At 42.2% G+C, this 23,142-nt stretch overlaps 1 protein-coding gene across 7 annotated transcripts in view; it reads right to left on the bottom strand.

Moving 5' to 3' along the window:
* The window catches only part of znf532 (zinc finger protein 532), a 183,503-nt gene that overhangs the window by 34,765 nt on the left and 125,596 nt on the right, over positions 1-23,142 (bottom strand). For all 7 annotated transcript variants that reach the window (XM_048597257.1, XM_048597270.1, XM_048597275.1 and 4 more), the window contains 2 exons: positions 18,535-18,697; positions 16,662-16,940 (listed from right to left, as the gene is read on the bottom strand). In XM_048597257.1, the coding sequence (XP_048453214.1) occupies positions 16,662-16,940; positions 18,535-18,697 (442 nt within the window). The remainder of the gene's footprint in view (positions 1-16,661; positions 16,941-18,534; positions 18,698-23,142) is intronic.

Genomic DNA, 23,142 nt, shown 5'->3' with positions numbered 1-23,142 from the left:
TACTAGGAAAGGTTGAGAGAACGATGAAGGATGAGAGGTGACTTGACAGAGGTGTACAAAATGACCACAGGTTTAGATAGAGAAGACAGCCAGAGACTTTTTCCTAGGGTGGAGGTAGCTTTTACGAGCGGACATAGTTTTAAAGTGAAAGGAGGTAGATATCGGGGAGATGTCAGAGGTAGTTCTTTACTCAAAGAGTGGTAGGGGCATGGAATGCATTGCCGGAGAGGGTAGTGGAGTCGGCCTCATTAGGGGCATTTAAGCAGCTATTAGATAGGCATATGGATGATAGTATAAGGTAGCGGTGGAGGTTAGAAAGATCTTAGGTTTAGGTTAAAAGTTCGGCACAACATCGTGGGCCGAAGGGCCTGTACTGTGCTGTACTGTTTTATGTTCTATGTCTACATGTGAGCAATGTGAGGCCCTTCAAGGGGAAATTGCATTAATCAAGCACCTACACAGTACAATCCTAGGATATCAGTAATCATTGAACTCTGCATGTGAAACGGATAGTGACCAACTATGTCGAATACAATCTTGACCAGGTTATTGGTCATTGCCGACTGTAAACAATCCCCTCTGTAAAGTAAAAGGAATCACAGGCAAAATTAATGTGTCACTAATGGGCCAAAATTCAAAGACTATCCAAGATCTCAGACTTTACAAGGCCATGAAGCTGATTTCCGTTCAACTTGAACTGTGAACATTTGGCAACGTGCTCTTATAGGCAAGGCTGCCATTCTTGAGTGACGCGGGAGGGTGAAGAAGCCAAGGTTTCAATAATCCTGTCACATTCACAATCTCCTACTGTACTTACAAGGCATGGCTTGTGCTACATACATCAGAAAAAGATCCACTCTGTCAGGAGTCAATGTACTGCATTCCATAGCTCTCCTTGTTAGAGTCCTCCATGTCCCAGTGTGTTGAGGACGATACTGAACTATCATTTGTGCACGCTGACTGCTCATATTATGAAGGACCTGTTCTGTTTTAAATGTTCCCCACAAATTAAATCTGTGGACAATGGACTCATGAGGTTCCAATGCTTTGATTGATCTGGAAGGACTCTGCAGTACATTCCAGCCAGGGTGCATACGTGACCTACACAACTGAAGCAGATAAAGAGAGGATGTGATGAATACTGAAGAGCTGGGGCAGCAGTAATAGTCTTCTAAGAAGGAAGATGAGGACATTGAATATGAGGAACATTACCTTCCCCATGATAGAGCGGTAAAATGCTGGGCGCAAGCCAGCTGGGACTTGATTGACATCCGGTTTGAATAGGTGGCAGTAGAATGAAGTCATCATTTATTGACTGAAATCTATTTCTGTTCATAAGCAAGTAGCACCATTTTATTGTCAGAATTGCAACATTTTCAGCATTTATATTGGTTATTTTCTTTGCTTCTGCAGTTGTTCAATAAAATTTAATGTTCTCAACTGTTTGAAGGCTCCCACACTGAAGAATGACAAGATGTTCTACTGTGAAAAATGACAAGACGTTCTACAATGCTGGGCATTAGGTAAAAAGTAACTTGATTAAATGGGGTTCTGACCTGGTAAGGCATTAAGAACAGGTAGCTTCTGCAGCTTGATTTTTGTAGCTGCAGTAACAGTGACAGTTGATCAGACAAATAATAATGTAAATGGCAATGCATTCACAAACGTTATAGTTTAAAATTGATTCCATTCATGTAATATGGGCATTACTAGCTGCACCGGCATTTGTCACCCATCCCAAGTTGCTTCTATTTATGCTCATGTGCCTCTTGAAGCAATTCTTTTTCGTTTTCCTCCCACTACATATACGGCCAAGAGCTATTCATGGCTGGCAGCATTTGACATGATGATAGCTGGCCTTTAAATACGGTGCTTATGATGGAAATTCTAGAAGGGCACAGCAGCGGCGAGCATTTCCGCTGGTGGTGAATACAAGATAGCATAAGTGTGGCACGATATAAATGTGAACACAGGAAATTGCATGAGAACTTGCTGGATGGAAATCCTCCATGAAACTCCCAAAAATTGACACTAGGCTAATTTTTGGTGAAATACACCCCATAGTATTCTTCACACCACATCATCAAAACTGCTCCAATCTGTCCCAAGAATTGCACTGCCTGCATAGAACCATCTCAGTCTGAATACTCAGCACCAACACAAGGTTCCAGTTACAGACAAAAGCAGCTGCCCACATCCTGCCAGATGAATATCTCACTCATTTGAGACAAATGTGATATAACCAAAGAACTGATGTGCTTTGTGCTTGCAGCAAATAAAAACTAACATTACTGGCCTGGAACAGCAAATTCACATTGTTCATTATTAATCAGGTTAATGATCTGCTCCAAATGCAGAAAGATAAGGTGGCAGACTAATAGATCCACCTACATATTGATATGTTGGTGCTTGGAAACCAAACAGCACCGTAATCATTCATTGCTGAAAAGTCAATGAGCAAGGCAGATCTGTTACCAGCTCTCTTTAACTGAATACTTATTCAGTTGAAACACTCATGTTGGCAGAACCACCATTTTGGCATGCTTCACCAAATTCCTCAACTAAACTAAGATGTCTCAGCGGCATGGGTGGCACGGTGGCTCAGTGGTTAGCACTGCTGCCTCACAGTGCCAGGGACCTGGGTTCGATTCCACCCTCAGGTGACTGTCTGTGTGGAGGTTGCACATTCTCCCTGTATCTGCGTGTGTTTCCTCCGGATGCTCCGGTTTCCTCCCACAGTTCAAAGATGTGCAGGCCAGGGGGACTGGCCATGCTAAATTGCCCATAGTGTTCAGGGATGTATAGATTACGTGGGTTATATGGGGATGGGTCTGGGTGGGATGCCGAGGGTCGGTGTGGACTTGTTGGGCCAAAGGGCTTGTTTCCACACTGTAGGGATTCTATGATGAAAATTCCAGAGTTATCAGATAACGGGAAGGTAGTGAGATCAAGTGATACACAAACTGGAAAGATTCCAGGTTAATTTATACTTTGTATTCAAGTAGCAAATATGAGCCAGAGGAGCGGTGTGCTACTAGAATTAGTCTCTTCAATGCTGGTAGGTAAGGAAGGAGAAATATTGGCCAGGGATCTTGCATCAGAATGTTATCAAATAGTAAATAAAAACCAAAAGAACTGCAGATGCTGTATGTTCTGAGGAAGGGTCACCAGACCCGAAACGTTAACTCTGTTTTCTCCTTCACAGATGTTGCCAGACCTGCTGAGCTTTTCCAGCAACTTTGTTTTTGTTATCAAATGCTGTCTGCTTGAAGGTGTCCTGGTAAACATTGGATGTCAAACAGGCTACTGCCTTCACTATCTGGGATCATGCGGCAATACGCTAAGGCTGTAGGTAAGGAGAATTATATCTCCATAAAATGGCCATCTTCAAAAGTACAGGACATTGAGAATAGAGGGACAGGAGTAAGATTCAGCTGATCAAGGCTGTACTGTCACAGCATAACAGACATAACAGTGGCATAGTGGTCATATCAGGGACCAGTAATCCAGAGGTCCAAACTAATGTCCTGAGAACATAGGTTCAAATCCCACTATAGCAACTATTTAAAGTTAATTAATTGAAAGCTAGTCTTAATAGTGGTGCCATGAAACTATCATTGATTATTGCAAAATCCCATCTGGCTCACTAATGTCTATTTTTGGAAATGAGATCCGGCCTACATGTGACTCCAAACCACAGCAACATGGTTGACTTTTGATTGGCCTGTCACATAGGCTAGCAAATCAGTCCATTCAGGTGCAAACACACAGAATTGAAATTCTGGCCTGAAGAAAGTCAAACCAGACTTGGAACATTAATTCTTATTTCTCCCCCACACATGGTACCGGACTTGCTGAGTTTCTCCAACATTGTCTGCCAGAAATCTGAACCAAACATGATATACTCTTCAAAAAGGTCAGATGTTGAAGAGCTACAAGGAAATATATAATTTCACAGCAAGACAGCTGGCAGACTACACTTACTTTTCAATTTCAGTTTTTCAGAAGAAATAAGGAAAAAAATCTGATAAAAGCAATAAACAACTACAATTTGGTTTGTGGGAAACAAATGCATTTTTGTACAATTATGGCATGCTAAATCTGAAGATGATCAAGAATACAACTGGAGATTAATGCAATATTAGGAAAAAAATTGTCAAAAATAATGGCCTACCCTGGAGAGTCTGTACAACTATCTCAAGGGCCAGAAGCATTTCATGCAATAGTTACAAATGTGAAATGAGTAAGAGAATATGTAAAAGATAGATACAATGAAATACTGACAAAGATCATTTACAGATTTGGTGCAAAATTAATCTGTGCTTCCTGATGGGATCAGTTAGTCACCACTTTCTGTCTGCTGAAGGTAAACGCTGGCACCAGGAGCACAATCTTATCTTATTTCAGTCCTTTTGTCCAGTTACCACCACACACTGGATCAACTGCTGGCCAATAGTGGTTGCCCTGGGGATGTCTTAAAAATCTTTAACTTCTATTACTTCAGGTCTATTCACAGTTTTCACCATAGTTTAAGGCCTCTGACTTTGTCAGAAACAAGAACTTTCCTCCATTGCACTGAATTGTTCCACTGTCAACAGTGGCATTTCACTGGAACCCTCCGAGAAAGACCACAGGGCAATGATAGAAAGCACGGGTCATCGTGCTGCTGCCGGCCTGGGCCCTCAACCTTAGCATAGTAACCCCACCACTGACCCAAGCACAGTGAGACCAATGGAGATATGGAACCTGGTTACTAGGCCCTGATGCAGCGCCCTGTCCTAGAAAATGCAAGGATAATGACATTCAATTTAGTGATCAGAGCTTGGGGCGCGATGCCCCCTTCCCTTCACCCTCCTCAGCCCTCCCCTCCAAATACAATTGTGAAGATTTAAATCATCTAGAAATTAAAAGAATCAGTAATATGCTGGTAAGCCCAAATGGTGCCACTAAGAAATGTTTGCATAGTAGTAATGTCACACCAAAGAATCTAGAAACTCAGGACAATACTCTGAGGACATGGGTTCTATTCCGACCATGGTAGCTGGTGGAATTTGTCTTCAATTAATGAATCTGTAATGTAAAGCTAGGCTCAATAACCTGGATCATAATGGCTATTATCAACTACTGTAAAAACTCATTTAGTTCACAAATACTCTTTCAGGAAGGAAATCTGTCAATTTGGACTGGTTTGGATGACGTGATTCCTGGTACAAAGAAATGTGGTTGACTTCTAACTGCCCTTCAAAATAGCCTAGCGAGCTACTCAGTTCAAGGGTAAGAGAGATGGGCAATAAATGGTAGCTTTTCAAATGATGCCCACATCCCATAATAGAATTAAGGGAAAAAAATGATACAAGGAAACAATTGCATATTTGTAAGATCAAACTTAAATTACGAAATAAATTTCAGCATGATTCCAGGTTTACAAACTCTGCCACGTTTTATCCTAAGGTAAGTTTCTGACCATAAACTTGTACCATCAGTAAAACTGCCTAATTCCATTTCCAGCTTTGCCTCCCTCATCTGTTGTTGAAACCATTATTTATTACCTCTAGATTTGACCAATCTAAGTCACCACTGGCTGGTCTCCCATCCTACCCTTTGATAAAAATTTGAGATTATCTAAACCTCTCCTATATCGTCCCCTGTGCTCGCCTCCTCTATTGCACTAAACATAGTGGCCATCGGACCCCTCTCCCTCCACTGATTTTTTTATTTACTTACATTGAACTGTCCCCACTTCCTCACTGTTTCCTTTAAGTGTGGTTCAACATAGAGGAGTACCAATTTATCAGCTGCAGGAGGGCAGCGTGTGGTGATCAGCAGGAGGCTTCTTTGCCTGTGTTTAACCTTTTTTAATTCACTGGATGAGGATTTCGCCAGCTTGGACAGCATTTATTGCCCATTCCTAATTGTTCAGAGGGCAGTTAAGAGTCAACCACATAGGTGTGGATCTGGAGTCACAGGGTGGCCTGACCATTTAAGCATAGCAGTTTCTTCCCTAAAGGGCATTAGTGAACCAGATGAGTATTTCCAACAATCGTCAATGGATTCATGGTCATCACTAGACTCTTAACTTCAGATTTTTATCACATTCAAATTCCACCATCGGCCATGGGTCCCCAGAACATTATCTGGGTCTCTGGATTAACAGTCCAGTGACCATACTACTGGGCCATTGCCTCCCGCTGAAGCCACGACACTTCATGGGGTCTGAAGTCAATGTTGAGAACTCCAAGGGCAAGTCCCTCCCACCTGCGTACCACTGTGCTGCCACGTCTGCTGGGTCTGTCCTGCCAACGTGACAGGTGATGGTAGTGCCTCGGACATTGTCTGTAAGGTATGATTCCATGGCTGTGGCTATGTCAGGCTGTTGCTTGACTGGTCTGTGAGACAGCTCTCCCAATTTTGGTACTAGCCCCCAGATGTTAGTGAGAAGGACTTTGCAGGGTACAAAAGGCTGTTCCTACCATTGTCTTTTCCACTGCCTAGGTTGATGCCAGGTAATCTGTCTAGTTTCATTTCTTTGAGACTTGGTACAACTGAATGGCTTGCTAGGCCAACTCATAGAGCAATTGAGAGTCAGCCACATTGCGATGAGTCTGCAGTCACATGTAGGTCAGACGAGGCAAGGATGGCAGATTTCCTTTCCAGGACATTAGTGAACTAGATGGATTTTTCCAACAATCGACAATGATTTCATTGTCATCAGTAGATTCTTAATTCCAGATGTTTTTTATTGAATTCAAATTCCACCAAGGGCCACGGCAGTATTCAAACCCATGTCCTCAGAACATTAGCTGAGTTTCTGAATTAATCACCTAGCCACTAGGGTATTGTCTCCTCCCTATGAGTGGCAGCTGGCAGGAGGTCAGTGTAAGAGCAGGGGCCAGGGTGACTGGTGGATGGAAGCCATCTTCTCTCTGGAGAGATTGGGTCTGAGCATAAGGAAAATTGTAAAATTGTGTCACATGTAATGAGTATACTGAAACTTTTAATTTAAATTAATCAATGGGGAAGATGAGATCAATGAATGAGTATTAAAACTAAATTGAATATTTCAATATACGATTACAATCCGTGTTCAATTAATCAATCAGATCTAGAGGATAAGGTTAAAACTGAATGAGGAATACTAACAGCAAATTCTTTCAAAGTTTACAACAAATTTAAATTTAACTTCCTTGTAAAATAAAGTCAGCACCAGGGAAGCAGCAGACTGCAGAATATCTGGTGAGCACTTACTTAAATCCTAAGTATGAAGTGTTACATTTTGGAGGAAGAATAAGGATAGGTGGTACAAAATAAAAAATATAATTCAAACAGGGATGAAGCAGCAGATGGAACTGGGCTGTATATGCACAAGTTATTGAAGATTGCAGGACAGGTTTGGAAAGTGGTTAATAAAGCGTACGTGATCATGAGCTTTCTAAATGGAGACAAAGTATAAAGGCAACGAAGTTCGATAGGTCTATATAAAAACACTTTGACTTCAATTGGATCAGTGTGTTTAAATGCAGGCACCAAACGGCAGGAAGGATGAAAATACATTAGAAGATGCAAAGCATTTTTATGAGAATGTTCCATGGATGAGGGACTTCACTGACGCTGACTGAATGTGCTCAACTCCTCCATAAACTGAAACTGTTTCTCCCTATTCGCTCTATCCTACCCTGTCAATATTTTGAATATCTCAATCAAATTTCCTTGCAACCTTCAAGGACTACCACTGGAAGCAGACAAAATGTCATCCATTTTGTAATCAAAGGTGAAAGCTTGTTGAGACAGTTTCTCAGTTTCTCCTTCACAATTCTGCATTTCCAACAAACCAGCATTCTAAATGATTTAGTCTCCTAATTTACAGGGCACCTTGTCAACTTGGAATTGTCAACCCTCAGAATACTGCATGCTGTTTTAATTTTCTTCTAATATTTTGAGTTTAATGGTTTAAAAATATATTGGCGATGGGAAGGGCAGAAGCTGTTTAACTATTAAGGGCCGTTGGTATTGGAACGAGGGCACCATCTGATAGAAATCCCCATGAATTAATTCTAAGTACCCAGAACAAAAACACCTTCATTAACTATTCATATTGTCCTTATATATCCAGACATTGCAGACCATATTCAATTGATTTGAAAGAAGACAAAGTTAAAAGTTAAGACAAACTTAACAGAACCTACTTTTGTGAAAAACAAGGTTCTGATAATTCTAATAAATGGAAGGAAAGATTAAAATACATAAAACAGTTTGGCTCAAAGTGATTTGTCAATCATCCCCAAGACACACTGTGGAGTACTTAACTGTGTAATTCTTTAGGGAATGCAGTATTAGTAATTCTTATCAAAAAAGTATTAACGTCATAAAATACAAAGCTGGAGTTATGTAGAGTTAGAACCACTTATTGATTTGAGCTGCTGTAGCAAGAACCAAAAACCTGTCTCCATTAGATTGCCTGCTGAGAAAATTTGCTTTCTTAAAGCGAAGGTTCCCGACTGACACCAACCTCCCAGGCTCTGCAAACTGTGTTGTACTCTGTGGTAGCTGCATGTATTGATGATAACATCATGAAATCATCAGCCATACTCTCCTATTTCCTCCGTAGTAATGTCACGATATCAACAAACAGACCAAAGTGTCACATCCAGTCTGCGTATGCTCAAAATGCAGAAACAGCACACTTAGCTCAGATCAAAATTCAACAATAAGAATCTGCTTCGGTGATGGTTTCAGCTAAACCTAGCACATTTACTGAACTGCAAACAAGCTGAAGCCTTGAAACCTTTGTTCAATTAATCACAAGCCTAAATATACTCTGAGATAGTAAGAACTGTAGACGTCAGAGTCACAGGTAACACAGTATGGAGATGGAGGAACACAGCAGGCCAGGCAGCATCAGAGGAGCAGGAAAGTTGACGTTTCGGGTCGGGACCCTTTTTCAGAAATGGCTGAGGTCTTTGTGGAGGGAGGAGGACAACTTCTTCAAGGTGAGCATCCTTGAAGAGGCTTCGCAGTGGGGTTATAACTCACTCAGAGATAGTAAAAACTGCAGATGCTGGAGTCAGAGATAACAAAGGCTCCTGACCCGAAATGTCAACTTTCCTGTTCCTCTGATGCTGCCTGGCCTGCTAAGTTCCTCCGATGCTGCCTGGCCTGCTAAGTTCCTCCAGCTCCACACATGTTATCCCTAAATATAAAAAATAGAACATAGAACAGTACAGCACAGTACAGGCCCTTCAGCCCACGATGTTGTGCCGAACTTTTACCCTAATCCTAAGGTCTATCTAACCTCCACCCCTCCACCCCTTTCCATGATGTGCGCTTTCCTGGATACTGGCCTGTGAGGTTTCTTACTCAATTCAGGCCTAGTGGAATTCTTTTGCTGTCTGGAGTTCATACACCAGCAGCAACGACAATGGCTTACTAGCCCGGATCCTGAAGAAAATGTTAACCATTTGGACGAGGCTTAGCTTTGTTTTGGGGTTTTTGCTGTGGGCTTACTTAGAGACCCTCTGTTCAGGAAATGTCCTGGGTGAAACTATTCAATTGCCTTCACTCAAGTGGTATCCCTTAAGCTCAGTCAGCCTGGCGAGGGTGTTCACTTCCATCAGCATACCCTTTAACTCATATGCTCCACTTGCTATATTTTCTAAGGACAAAGCTAGTTGTAGTGCTTATTTGAAATGCAGTTGGGCTTCAGCTAGTAAGTGCTTTTGTATGGTTACATCATAATGCCACATGCCAAACAGTGTCTCAGCATCTCATTAAGGCTTATACTAAAATTGCATACCTCTGCATGTCGTCTTAACCTCAAAAATCTCAAAACGAATTCCCCCAGATCTCAAATCACCAAGAAAAACTGACAGCATCTCAGAATTGGAGGAGGCTTGGGGTCATAATATTCCTTAACTAAATCCACCAACGCTTGAAAAGTTTTTGTATCTAGTGCCTCAGGAAAGGTACTTTATTTTTTATTCTGATGTGGTCCTGGTTGGTAAGGGTGATGTTTAATGACCATCTTCAAATATCTGGTGAAAATGCTGAGCGCATTCACCTGGAACCACATTGAGCAGTTTGATGGAATTATTTGGCATGTCATGCTACTCTGGAGGTTAATTAAAAATCAACCACATTGGAGTGAAACTTGGGTTATATACGGGTCAGATCAGCTAACTGTAGCAGGCCCCCTCCCTAAACCCTGCACAATTACTTCCATTAAGATCAACAGGCTGAATTTTCACTTCTTTCTATTCATTCACAGGATGAGGACGTTGCTGGCTAGGCCAGCATTTCTTGCCCATCCTTAATTGCCCAGAGGGCAGTTTAAGAGTCAAGCACATTGCTGAGGGTCTGGTGTCACACGTAGGCCAGGCCATAAGGAAGGCAGTTTCTTTCCCTAAAGGGCAGTAGTGAACCAGATGGGTTTTTTTGACAATCAACAATGGATCTGTGATCATCATTAGACTCTTAATTCCAGATTTTTATTGAATTCAAATTCCACTATCTGCCATGGCAAAATTTGAACCTGGGTCCCCAGAACAATACTTGGATACTTATAAATGACTTGGATGAGGAAGTGGAAGGATGGGTTAGTAAGTTTGCCGATGACATGAAGGTTGGAGGAGTTGTGGACAGCGTGGAGGGCTGTTGTAGGTTGCAATGGAACACTGACAGGATGCAGAGTTGGGCAAAGAAGTGGCCGATGGAATTCAACCCAGGAAAGTGTGGAGTGATTCATTTTGGAAGGTCGAATTTGAATGCAGAATAAAGGGTTAATGGCAGGATTCTCGGCAGTGTGGAGGAACAGAGGGATCTTGGGGTCCACGTCCATAGATCCCTCAAAGTTGCAACCCAAGTTGATAGGGTTGTAAAGAAGGCGTATGGTGTGTTGGCTTTCATTGGCAGGAGAATTGAGTTTAAGAGCCGCGAGGTCACCTGCAGCTCTATAAAACTCTGGTTAGACCACACTTGGAATATTGTGTTCAGTTCTGGTCACCTCATTATAAGAAGGATGTGGAAGCTTTAGAGAGGGTACAGAAGAGATTTACCAGGATGCTGCCTGGACTGGAGGGCAGGTCTTATGAGGAAAGGTTGAGGGAGCTAGGGCTTTTTTCATAGGAGCGAAGAAGGATGAGAGGTGACTTGATAAAGGTGTACAAGATGATGGGAGGCATAGATAGAGTGGATAGCCAGAGATTTTTTCCCAGGGTGGAAATGAGTATTACGAGGGGGCATAATTTTAAGGTGATTGAAGGAAGGTATAGGGGAGATGTCAGAGGTAGGTTCTTCACACAGAGAGTGGTGGGTGTGTGGAATGCGCTGCCGGCAGTGGTAGTGGAGTCAGATACTTTAGAGACTTTTAAGCAACTCTTGGATAGGCGCATGGAGGATAGTAAAATGTAGGGTATGCAGGGTAGTTTGATCTTAGTAGCATAATAGGCCGGCACAACATTGTGGGCCGAAGGGCCTGTACTGTGCTGTACTGTTCTATGTTGTTCTTGGTTCTCTGGACTGACGATCCAGCTATAATACCACTCGGCCATTGCCATCCTTTAGTGCACAAATGTGCATGTATTGGTGCACAAATGCCCACTTTTGGGAATACAGTGCACAAAGAGTACACCTGTTCCTGCTGAGAACGTGTTAGGAAATCAGTTTAATGCCACACATCATTTTAACCTCATGGACGACTTTGGAAGCCCATTAAATGGCATGGATAGAGGATTGGCTGACTGCCACAAGGCAGAGAGTAGGGAAAAAGGGATCTTTTTCAGGATAACAAGGTGCAGGGCTGGATGAACACAGCAGGCCAAGCAGCATCATAGGAGCAGAGAGGCTGACGTTTCGGGCCTAGACCCTTCATCTGCTTGGCCTGCTGTGTTCATCCAGCCCTGCACCTTGTTGTCTCGGATTCTCCAGCATCTGCAGTTCCTACTATCTCTTTTTCAGGATGACTGCCGGTGACTAGTAGAGTTCTGTAGTGGTCAGTACTGTGACCACAAATATTCACATTATACATTAATGATCTGAATGAAGGCACTAATGGTATTGTTACGAAGTTTGTAGATGACACAAAGATAGGTGGAGGGGCAGGTAGTGTTGAGGATTGAGGAAATGGGGAGGCTTTAGAAGGATTTGGGCAGGCTAGGAGAGTGAGCAAAGAAGTGGCAGATGGAATACAATGTGGCAAAGTATGAGGTTATGCACTTTGGTAGGAAGAATAGAGACATAGACTATTTTCTAAATGGGGAAAGGCTTTAAAAGGACAAAAGGGACTTGGAAGTCCTAGTTCAGGATTCTTTTAAAGTTAACACGCAGTTTCAGTTGGCAGTCAGGAAGGAAAATGCAATGTTGGCACTCATTTCAAGAAGAGCAGAGATGAACTGCTGAGGCCGTATAAGGCTCTGATCAGACTGCATTTGGAATATTGTGAGCAGTTTTGGGTCCCCGTATCCAAGGAAGGATGTGCTGGCTTTGAAGAGGTCCAAAGAATGTTTTCAAGAATGAAGTAGTGCTGGTCATATGAGTAGCATTTGAGGACTCTAGGTCTGTCCTTGATGAAGTTCAGAAGGACGAAAGGAGATTTCATTGAAACTTTCAGAGTACCGAGAGGTCTGGATAAAGTGAAAGCGAAGAAGATGCTTCCAACCAATAGGAGAGAATAGGAGCCAAGGGCACAGCCTCATAGTAATATCATTTACAATCGTACTAACATAGCTGTCCTGTGGGAACCAGTAATGTCATTTGAATTTGCAAACACTGCTGCCATTGTGCAATGACAATAGCAACAAATACTGGTAAACAATTAGCAAACTCCTGTAGATGCTGGAAATATGAAAGAACAGAAAAATGCAGGAAACACAACATTTGTGGAGAGAATAGAAAAGTCAACATTTTCTGTGGTACAGAATATCCTGTTTTGAACATGAACTTATCCTTTCACTCTCAGATTTTGCTTTGTCTGGCCCTGGCTTCTGGAGGTGTTTATATTGCTTCACATCACACTTTATTAGTGGACAGCTGTCACTAGGTACAAGAAGCTTCAAACATCAACACCTTCTTTTCTCTCTCAAGATATCTTGGACTTATTGTTTACTACCGGTGTCTTATATTTTATTTTGGACTTCTAATAATTGAACTTCTTTTTCTGTTCACCTATTATCAGTGCAAATTCTGGGAAAGGATGGTATCCAAGTTGTGCTTTGTCTTACTCTGTAAGATTCTGATTTTCCTGTGCTAGCTTCATTCGTTCCCTTCATGTGTAAGAAATTAGAGTAAACCTGGCAGAGAGAGTAAAATTAAGGAAAAGTGTCACTAAGGTTCAGGAGACATTAGAAATAGAAAGTAGGAAAGAGAAAGCACAGGCCTACAACTTAAAGTTAAATATCTTTTATTCAGTTGCAGGACAACCTACTACTGCCAGAATGATGACCAAGTATTTTTCAATTCTTCTGGACTTTGCATTCTGAATTTCCAAATTCCAATACAAAGAACGCAAAACGTCTAAAATAAAAATTAATGCGCAGCAATATGATCGATCTACAATACTCCATCTTTTGGAAAGGTTAAAATGTTCTGAGAGATCTGTGGTATACTCCATTGCAACTTATTTGTGGTTCTATTTAATAAACCACTAAATCAATAATAACGTGCTTTTATTTTATTCAATGCTAATGCGGTCAATGTTCTTCTGAATGTTTCCAGTTGTCAGCTTGACTCATTTGGCAGTCCTCCATGTTATGACTCAGAAGATTATCAATTCAACCCTTTTCCAGACATAATCTAGTTTGAGATTTAAATGCTGGATGATAAAGTATTCCGTCTCACTAGTGAGATATCAAATTAGGGCACTGTCTGCTAGTTTACATGGCTAGAAAATCCCACGACACTGTTTTAATAAAACAGGTAATTAATGATACATAAAAGCAAAATACTGTGGATGCTGGAGATCTGAACTAAGAATAGGAAGTGCAGGGAGAAATTCAGCAGGCCTCAGTATCATAGAATCTCTTTAGTGTGGAAGCAGGCCGTTCAGCTCATCAACACCTACCCTCTGAAGAGTATCCCACCCAGACCCACCTCCATCCTATCCCTGTGGCCCTGCATTTTCCATGGCTAATCTATCTAACCTACACATCCCTAGACACTATGAGCAATTTAGCATGGCCAATCCACCTAACTTGCACATCTTTGGACTGTGGAAGGAAACCGGAGCACCCGGAGGAAACCCACGCAGACATGGGGAGAATGTGCAAACTCCACACAATCACCCAAGAGCAGAATTGAACACAGGTCCCTGGCGCTGTGAGGCAGCAGTGCTAACCACTGAGCCACCATGCCAACCCTTCTTTCTTCTTTCTGAGGGGGTACTGTCACTGAGGGGTGTGGGGGTGCTGTCACAGCCAGAATGGCTCCCCTTGGACCTGTATGTCTTCCCCGCCCCCAATCCCATCTCTGCTGTGCATCCCACTTGAAGGAAAACAAATTGGCCGGGAAACATCTGTGGAGAAAGGAACAAGTGTTGAGTTCAATGACTCTACAATGGAACTGAAGGGGACTCGAAAATGATGGATGTTATGCCATTGACAAAACAGGAGGATGAGGAAGTGCGAAGGACGCTACGTGCGACCAGGGCAAAAGACAAAAGGGAGAGCTAACGGTAGTAAAGGAATGTGGTATGAAAAATAGGTGTTATTATTAGTTATGTAAATTGGTCAGTTAGGCTGAGAGCAAACCTGGTGCAGGGGGCTGTTGCAATCAAAATGGAGGATAGTATCTCAGCTCCGAAGTTGTTGAAGTCAGCGAGTCCTGAAGGCTGTGCAGCTGGGGTATTGGCCCAAGGTCTAAGTAGAAAATGAGTTGCCATTCCTCAAGCTTACATTGAGCTTTGGTGGAATACTGAAGCAGGCCCAGGATGGAAATGGAGCAAGATTGTTTACTGAAAAGGTAATCAACTGGAAGATGAGGTTCCGACTGAAATATTCCAGCAAAGTTCAACACTCGCGAGAGCAACAGCACGTCACTTTCCACTTCGGCACTTTACAGAGTTCAGAACTCAACCGCGAATTTAGCAACACTACAGCATAAACAACACCTTCAATTTTCATTACATCCCATTTCCCCATCATCATGTCCTGTTTGCATGGATTTGCTCTCAGCAGAGCTGACCTATTTTCTACGGCTCACACCTATCATTGTATTTGCATCTTAAAATCCCTTTTGTTACCATTAAAACTCCCTTTGTCTTTAACTCAGGGCACCCTCACCATTTGTTGCACTCACTCCTCTTCCTCATTTGTCAACAGTATAAAAACCATCAGTTCTCAGCCCCCTTCAGTTCTAAAGAAGAGTAATTGAAGACATACATTAACACTGCTTCTCTCTCCACACATGCTGCAAGACCTTCCAAGTATCTCCAATGCTTTGTTTTTAATTTCATGGTGTTCTGGGCCACAAGCACTACCAACATGACTGATCAGTTGAGTTCCAATTTTAACAGGGAAACAGAAATTGGCTGAGTGGGGTGTAGGGTCCAGTAGTTTCTACCTAAAATAGCAATCTTGTTCCTTTGACATAAAAATTGCCTGAATCACGTAAGGTACTTTAGATGGCTGCTGGCAAACTCCTTTCAAATTGAAGATGGTCATATCACCGGTATTATCAAAGTTATTGACTCAGTTTTGACACCACTATTTCCGCATTAACACCAGACAAGCTCTGAGTGAAAAATTTCCTGAAGTGAGTCCTAAATTTACTTCTCACAAGTTTGAACCAGTGTGTCCTTCATTTACCATCAATTTCCTATAACTTCCTGAGTCTACCTTTCCTACATCTCTTACACCATCTATGGGGACAGACTTTTCAGCTGAAAAGCTAAATTACTATGCCACTACACTGAAGAAATATCTACCCAGTTTGCCTCACCTTGCTAGTTCATGATCCCTTTGATAATTCTTCTTATAATAGTCCTCCATGATCCTTCCTTCAGTCTCACCATGCTAACCCTTTCCATTTTTCTGCACCGTCCCCTGCCTGTTGTACAATGCTCGGTCCTTCTTAACAATTCTGCAGCAAAAGGTCATGCACCTTTGCACAGAATTATTCTAACAATCCTAATTAATCTGGAGGCCATTGATGTAATTCTTTCCTGATCGCAGATAATCCAGTTACAGTGGTGGTTGCTGCTGACAAAGGTTAACTACTCAGAATTAAACCATAACTCAGATTATTTTTCTATGTGATATTACTAAAGTAATGCTGCTATTCACTGTAGTTATGAACCATGATCAATAGATTGATGTCATGATTTACAACGTGACATCTTTAACTGCATGTATATTTGGTTGGAGATCAGAATTACACTGCACTGTAATTCTGAAATATAATAAATTTGTACTAAATAATAATAATTCTCCATTATGGCATGTATTTAAAAATGGTTATGAAAAACAGCCCATAAAAACAACAGGAACAAAGTACAGTGAATGTTACAAATGTCGGAAACAGAGGAAAAAACATTTCAGATCAATGACCTTATATCAACATTTCCTGTTTTCATGTGTTAAAAAGATTATTTGGATCAATTGTTTCTCCTTACAAACTGAATTCCATGGTTCCCAGAAATTGATGTATGATTCCCTCTCATACCATTCAATTCATACCTTTCCATGGTCTTTTTTCATATGAGAAATGTAGTCCTCTCGTTCAGGAAACCATTCCTCACAGTCTTGACACATCCAACCAGGGTTATTTGCTTTTGAGCGGCTCCCAGATTTCCTCACAACCACTGAAGGTTTCTTCCCAAGCCGATCAGTGCCATTTACAGCATTCCCATCAGTTTTGTTCTGTCCTGCTGACGTAGTTACTGGTTTTGTGACCAATGGTTGTTGAGGTCCCAGGTTGGGAGGACCCTCAATACTCTTGAGTGTGCCATGCACCGTCTACAATGAAAAAAATGAGAATTTGAGGCTGTCGTTATTGTATTTAATTTGCTGGGACAAAACCTTGGAGAAAAAGTTATTTAAAGTTGAAATATTTTAACATTCATATTGTGTGACCACAACCACATGTAAAAAGGATGGATCTGTTTTAAAGCAAAGCCTAGTGATCCAACAGAGGATCAAAACACAAACACAATTAAAGAATGCGAGTAAATGTTGTGAATGTTGAGTCAGTGTGACAATTTGAAAGAAAATGGAATGTTGCAGGTGAGGTGGTGTGGGGGTAGGGTAGCATATTGCTTACACCCAGCCTCCAGCCCAGATTGAAAAGTGCGAACCATTTCACTTCAAAAGTCTGCCCTGGAGCAATTGTATGCTGGAGGTAAAATTGACAAGGTAATTATGAAACTTTCATCCCTCAGGAAGAGGAAGTCTTGCAAATCTGATGAGCCAGCAGCACCAGAGATCTGTCGTAGCTGCAGCTGAGACTACAGGCACCCCTAAAGAGAATGTGCATAGTGATCAGGTTAAGAGGTAAGTCAACAATCTTAATCAGAAGGGCGATCAAGGGCGCTAGGAGAAGGAGACGTGTGGAGAGCAGTCAAGGTTTGGATGCCAGGAGTGGTATCGCCAATGGTTGGACACAGGGAATTCCCCAAAGGTAGAATACCCCTTCCTTCTCACCTATTCACACCAAATGGTGATGGCTTCCTTCATTTGCCTTCCCCAGACACACAAATTATTGCAGTGCAGTGGAAACAGACCCTTAACTTGCCATGAATTAGCAGGTTAAGGCTTCAATATGCTGAAGGTTGGACAGGCCTGGTGTATTATGATGTAAAAGTTCTTGTGGGTAAACACAAACTTGATGAGAAAGCCCTCTGTGCTTTGTCACATGACCCCCTTCTGACTGCAAACAGCCCGGCTGGCAGAGACATACACTACCCGCAGAGTGTCAGTCTTCACCCAGTGGCAGGATTCTCATCCCCGAGTTGTAAAACCATGGTTTTCAGCCCCATTCAGAAACTCTTGCACATCATCCATGGTGGCACTTGAGAACTACATGTGTCAAAGGTGCCCCCTTTTGGATGAGATGTTAAACCAGCCTACATTTGCCCTCCCAGGTGGTGCAAATGACACCAGCACATGATTATTGAAGAATAAGGGGGCTCTGCCTGTGCCCTGGCCAATATTTAACCCTCAGCCATTACTAAAGCAGATTATTTGGTTAGTGGTGTCACATTTCGGACAGATCACGCTGTGCAAGAATTGACTGTCATGTTTCTTTGCCTCATCACAGTGACTACATTTCACAAGTAATTCATCTGCTGTAAAGCTTGTTGGGACATCCTGTGGCGTAGAGATTTAGAAATACAGTTATTTTTTTCCTTTGATCGCCACTTTAAAACATGCTGTTGAAGCAGCTGGACTGAGACTGAGCCATCCAAAAGGAACATTCAAGCCTTCGTTAGTTCCCAAGATTCGATATTTCAAAGTAAATAGGCAGGGGTCTTAGCAACATTCTAAGAATTAATCTAACAAAATAATTTACCTTTTTGCAATAGTAAATATGACTCCAATGGGAGGAACATACCTTAATGTGCTCCACCATGAGCTGTTTCTGTGCATATAGCAATGCACAATCTGGGCACTTGAAGACTGAAACTTTCTGCTTAGCAACATGTTGATCAAAATGGCTGCACAGCAAGGTTTGCTGAGTAAACACTGTGTCACACATGGAGCACTTGTAGATTATTCTAAAAACAAGAGGGAAAATTAGCATGCATTTTCCAGTACTTTAAGACTAACAACTATTTTGCATCTATTTCTGTGAAAGAAAGATTAGATATTTTAACTAATTACTGGCTGGGAACAATATTTTACAGCCTTATCTGTTCCATCACATTATTAAATTTAATTATGGCATTGCTCTGGCTGCAATATGTCCAAAAGTGATTATGAAATGAGACTGCACATTGGGAAGAAAATGGTTTAAAATCTCTTGATTTCAGAGCATGCAGAAACACGTCAATGAACTGCGCTGTTAATTAATCACGCTTTATTGTTCCCATCTATAAAGTTTACAACTAAATTTTGTCCTTTTCTTGGGAAACTACAGATTCAAATCTTTCCAACTCTTTCATGGATTACGTAACTCCAGTCTGAGATCACTGGATTTCTGACAGGAGTTGAGTGCAGACTTTAGTCTCAATGTTGTAGTCCAGCTCAGTTGTTTGGTTTTCAATTTCAACTTCTATGTTACCAACACACAAAAGAAGCAATGGGTGCTATTGAGTGAATGTCTAATGAACTTTTGTCAGTATATACAGTGGATTACATAAACAAAGTTCGTTAAGCAAGGTAAATTGGAACCAATGTACCTTGTCTACAAATCAGCCAATACAGTAAGCCTGCCAGTCATTGATAAACAACAATTGGCTGCTTAAATTACAAATGACTACACTTCATAAACACTGTTTTGGCTGTGAAACACTTAATGCTTTAAACATTCTGAGATCGTCACCAACTATATAAATGAAGGTTCTTCCTTTCCTAATGGAATTTTTCAAGGAAAGCTGTCCATTCAAAATTGATTTGTACAGCTCTTGATAATTGTAACATAATTGTTTGACTGAAAGATGAAACTCTGTTGTGAAGTAAGCATGCTGGAAACCATGGATCTCAATTGCTAAACCATAAAACAAGCCTTGACTCTAAAGCTTTGGCCCCTCCGGTGAGAAACTATTTTCAATATCATGCACCGCTGATCCCAAACGAAACAAAGAGGAAAAATTTATATCAACACTTTTCCAAAGCTCTTCATTCATAAACATTCACATCAAACAAAATCATGAGCTGACAACAGCTCTAAAATGTCAAGAATACAAATGGCTGTAATTGTTTTATTCTGGAGATCTCTTTATTTCACATTTGATGATACATTGACTAAATGTCTCCAGCAACCTTCCACTAAATAGGTACTTATTTTGTCATGCTGGCTTTACATCTTACAACTGAACAGATTCACTGCAAGTTGGAGGAGGGCAAAAACGGATCACTGCCATTTTAACTACACTAAGACCCACTAAGATTTCCTATTTTGGAATTAAAGATGAGCTTTTCAGATGGAGTCATATCCACCAATGTCAGAGAGAGTTTTGTCACGTAACTGTGTGCTTTTTACCTCATTATCTACGCAAGAGAGATGTGTGAGTAACTCGCAAATGCATGTTGTAAGCAAGAAGACAGTTCTTCACTCTAATGGGGTCTTACAGGGCCCAAGGTTCTGGCATCATAATTAACAGTAGCTGGATACCATATCAGACACTGCAAGCCTGGAAGTGCCCAGAAGCATATGGTGATCATCCCTGATAGCTACAAAATGCCCACGAAGCGTGCATCCAGATTTAGTGACACTGTCTGCTAACTGCTGCTGGACGGATTCATTGATAGGAGAGACACCCTCTTTCCAGGAGCTTGCCCAGGAGGCCATCCTATCAGACCCACTTGGCCCGGGTCCAGATAACAACCCAGATCTGTGCCAGTGGTCCTCAAACTGAAATGGCAAGCAGGGCCAGAGGAAAACATATGTTCAGCAGCAAGGGGCAAGTGGCACCATCATCTCTCTACTCGCTCACACTGACAGGCCCTTAACTCTGCCACTGCATAGGCATCACGGAGGGCACATAGCCTGCCAGCCTCAGCATCACATGCATATAGACACACAAGGACTCACAGCCAATTTATGCGTTTCAATATATATGAACCCTTTCTGCCTACTGTGCTTCCCAATCAATCACTTAGTGCTCACCAATTTGTACGGTTATGCACCCTTTCCACCACACTCAATCCTTCTCTTTATCTCACTGCAGGTGAACAGCCAGATATCAAGATTCTCATTCCTTCTGAAGAAGGGGCAAGACAGATGGTTAGTGAAGACCAGAACCGTTATTGTGGCACTAGAGTAACAGGAATAGGCCTACAACCCATTAAGCAACATTGTGCTCTGTTCTTCTCAGATATGCATGGATGGCAAATGCATTGATCCGCTTAAGCTATTCTGTATCTTCCATACCTAACATTTTGCTCTTCTCTTCTGTAGTAGTTGCAGCATTCCCCAGCACCAGGCCCAGTTCACGAAACCAGAGCCTCAGCCACTCTGTACCAGCAACAACTCTGAGGAGGAAGTCTGTGAACACTCAGAGGCCGACAGAAAAGACATTCACCTGATCCTCTGCCAACATAGAGACCATCACCTTGGTGGTTACATTAGCTACAGCAGACTCAGGGACACAATCTGAGGAGCGCATCACTGAAACATACCCAGAGCCAGTGGAGAGATAAAACACCAAAAGTCTCCACAGGGCTGCTGGAGACCAGGCACCTGCTCAGACTCACGAAGATCATCTTCTTCCTCAGAATTTCCCTGTCATTCCTGCATCTCTCCTCAGCCAACACATCCATACTTTTGCAACTGAGACTGTGGAGAATGCAACACACCACTATGATGCAGAACACCCTGTTTGGGTCATAACACACCTCATTTTCATAAAGCCTATGATCTGTTCCAAAACAGACCTGGTTGAAGCATGGACAGTGTTGTTTGAATCTCTCCACGACGTAATCAGAGGGTTTCCTAGAGGCATCGTCAACCAAGTATGGAGGGTGTATTGCTTGTCACCCAGCAACCATCATTGAATGAGGCGAAAGTGTTTGAAAGTATCTGGCACCAGTGAGTGGTCCAGGATGTGAGAGTCATGGCAGCTCTCTGGATATCTTGTGCAGACTGCACTGTCAAGACATTCTGGTCACAAATGATTTGAATATTAAGGAAATGGAGTTCTATTCAGTTGACACTGACTGCTAGTTGATAATAGGCACTCTGACTACTATCTGGTTGCAATCAATGGCATCCTGAACCTGCGGGAAAGCAGCAATGGCTGAGAATCCTTATAACATTGCTGCCTACCTCCTGTGCCAAAGCAGGGCCCATGCAAAGAAAGCAACAGTGCCATCTGGATGCACTTCTGAGTTGAAGACTGCAAAATGCCACAGAGGGCCCTTGTAACTCTCTCGAACAATCCACAGGAAAAGAAAATAAGGGCAGCTGTTACCTTTACATTTACTGAAATGGGATTGCCAACCAGTCTTTATTACCACAGGGTCCATATCTAACAGCTGGCATACAGCTATGGCACAGTGGCTCGGGACATCCTGAGCCGTCTGCAATACTGGCTGTCACTCATCTGCAGGTAGCTGCACCTAGATGTGTCTTGAGCAAAAGCTCGCCTTTGACATGGTGGCTTTTATCTTATTCCATCTCAGTCGGCACACTGTCCAACAACTGTTGCTGTGGTCTTCTGTCGTAGCTCCTTCACAGAATTAGGATCGCAAGATCCATTAACGGGTTGATCTGTGCGTAGTCCTTTCACTTTCGGGACATCTGTGAGAACATTAAGTGAAAAGCACAAAGTCTTTGTAAAGGGTTGCTTTCCCCTAACATTGTTGCCACATGAAACTTCAGGTATGCCCTGACCCCATGTTAGTCTCACACTTGTCCAAATGGCATGTGCTCCATGTGATTCTGCAATGCTCTGATCCCTGAGAGGAGAGTTCATTGCCACATAGCACTCTGGAGTTTGGAGACATCTATTCCAGCAAGATTACATTCTAGTCATACAACACCCCTCTACCCCTTCCAAAGGACATTAGTAATCCTGACCTAATGGAAGGTGGTCCAAGAAAATGCCCATGTGGCCATGACATAATGCTGCTTCCAGGAGCCACCTCCCCTCCACCTCAACTCAAAACCTACCAGTGGAGCCCCCTCCTAGCAGCCTCCATTTTATGTACGAGGTTAGGACAGCTGCTATGTGGTATTTTGCAGTCCCTATGACATCATGCTGAATGTTCCTCCACGGGAACCATTAGCTTTTATGTGACTGAACATTACTCCACTGACTCTGATTGACCTGAAATCACAAAATGCTAATCGGCCCACTCTCACTCAATACTTTGAGACAGCAGGTCAAAATTCTACAGAAGGAAATAGAGAGAAAAAAAAAACTATCAACCAGTTTGGACTACTGAGACCATCACATTCTGAGGTGAAACTTGAACCTGGATTTTCTGCCCCACAGGAGGTGCACTACCATTGTGCCACAATACCCTTTAGATGGTAGGTAAATCATAGAATCCCAAC

Source organism: Rhincodon typus, chromosome 1, assembly GCF_021869965.1.
Source record: "Rhincodon typus isolate 14 chromosome 1, sRhiTyp1.1, whole genome shotgun sequence".
In the NCBI taxonomy this organism is placed as follows: Eukaryota; Metazoa; Chordata; class Chondrichthyes; order Orectolobiformes; family Rhincodontidae; genus Rhincodon; species Rhincodon typus.
The sequence above is the reverse complement of the archived record's forward strand: the minus strand, read 5'-3'. Positions and strand labels throughout refer to the sequence as shown.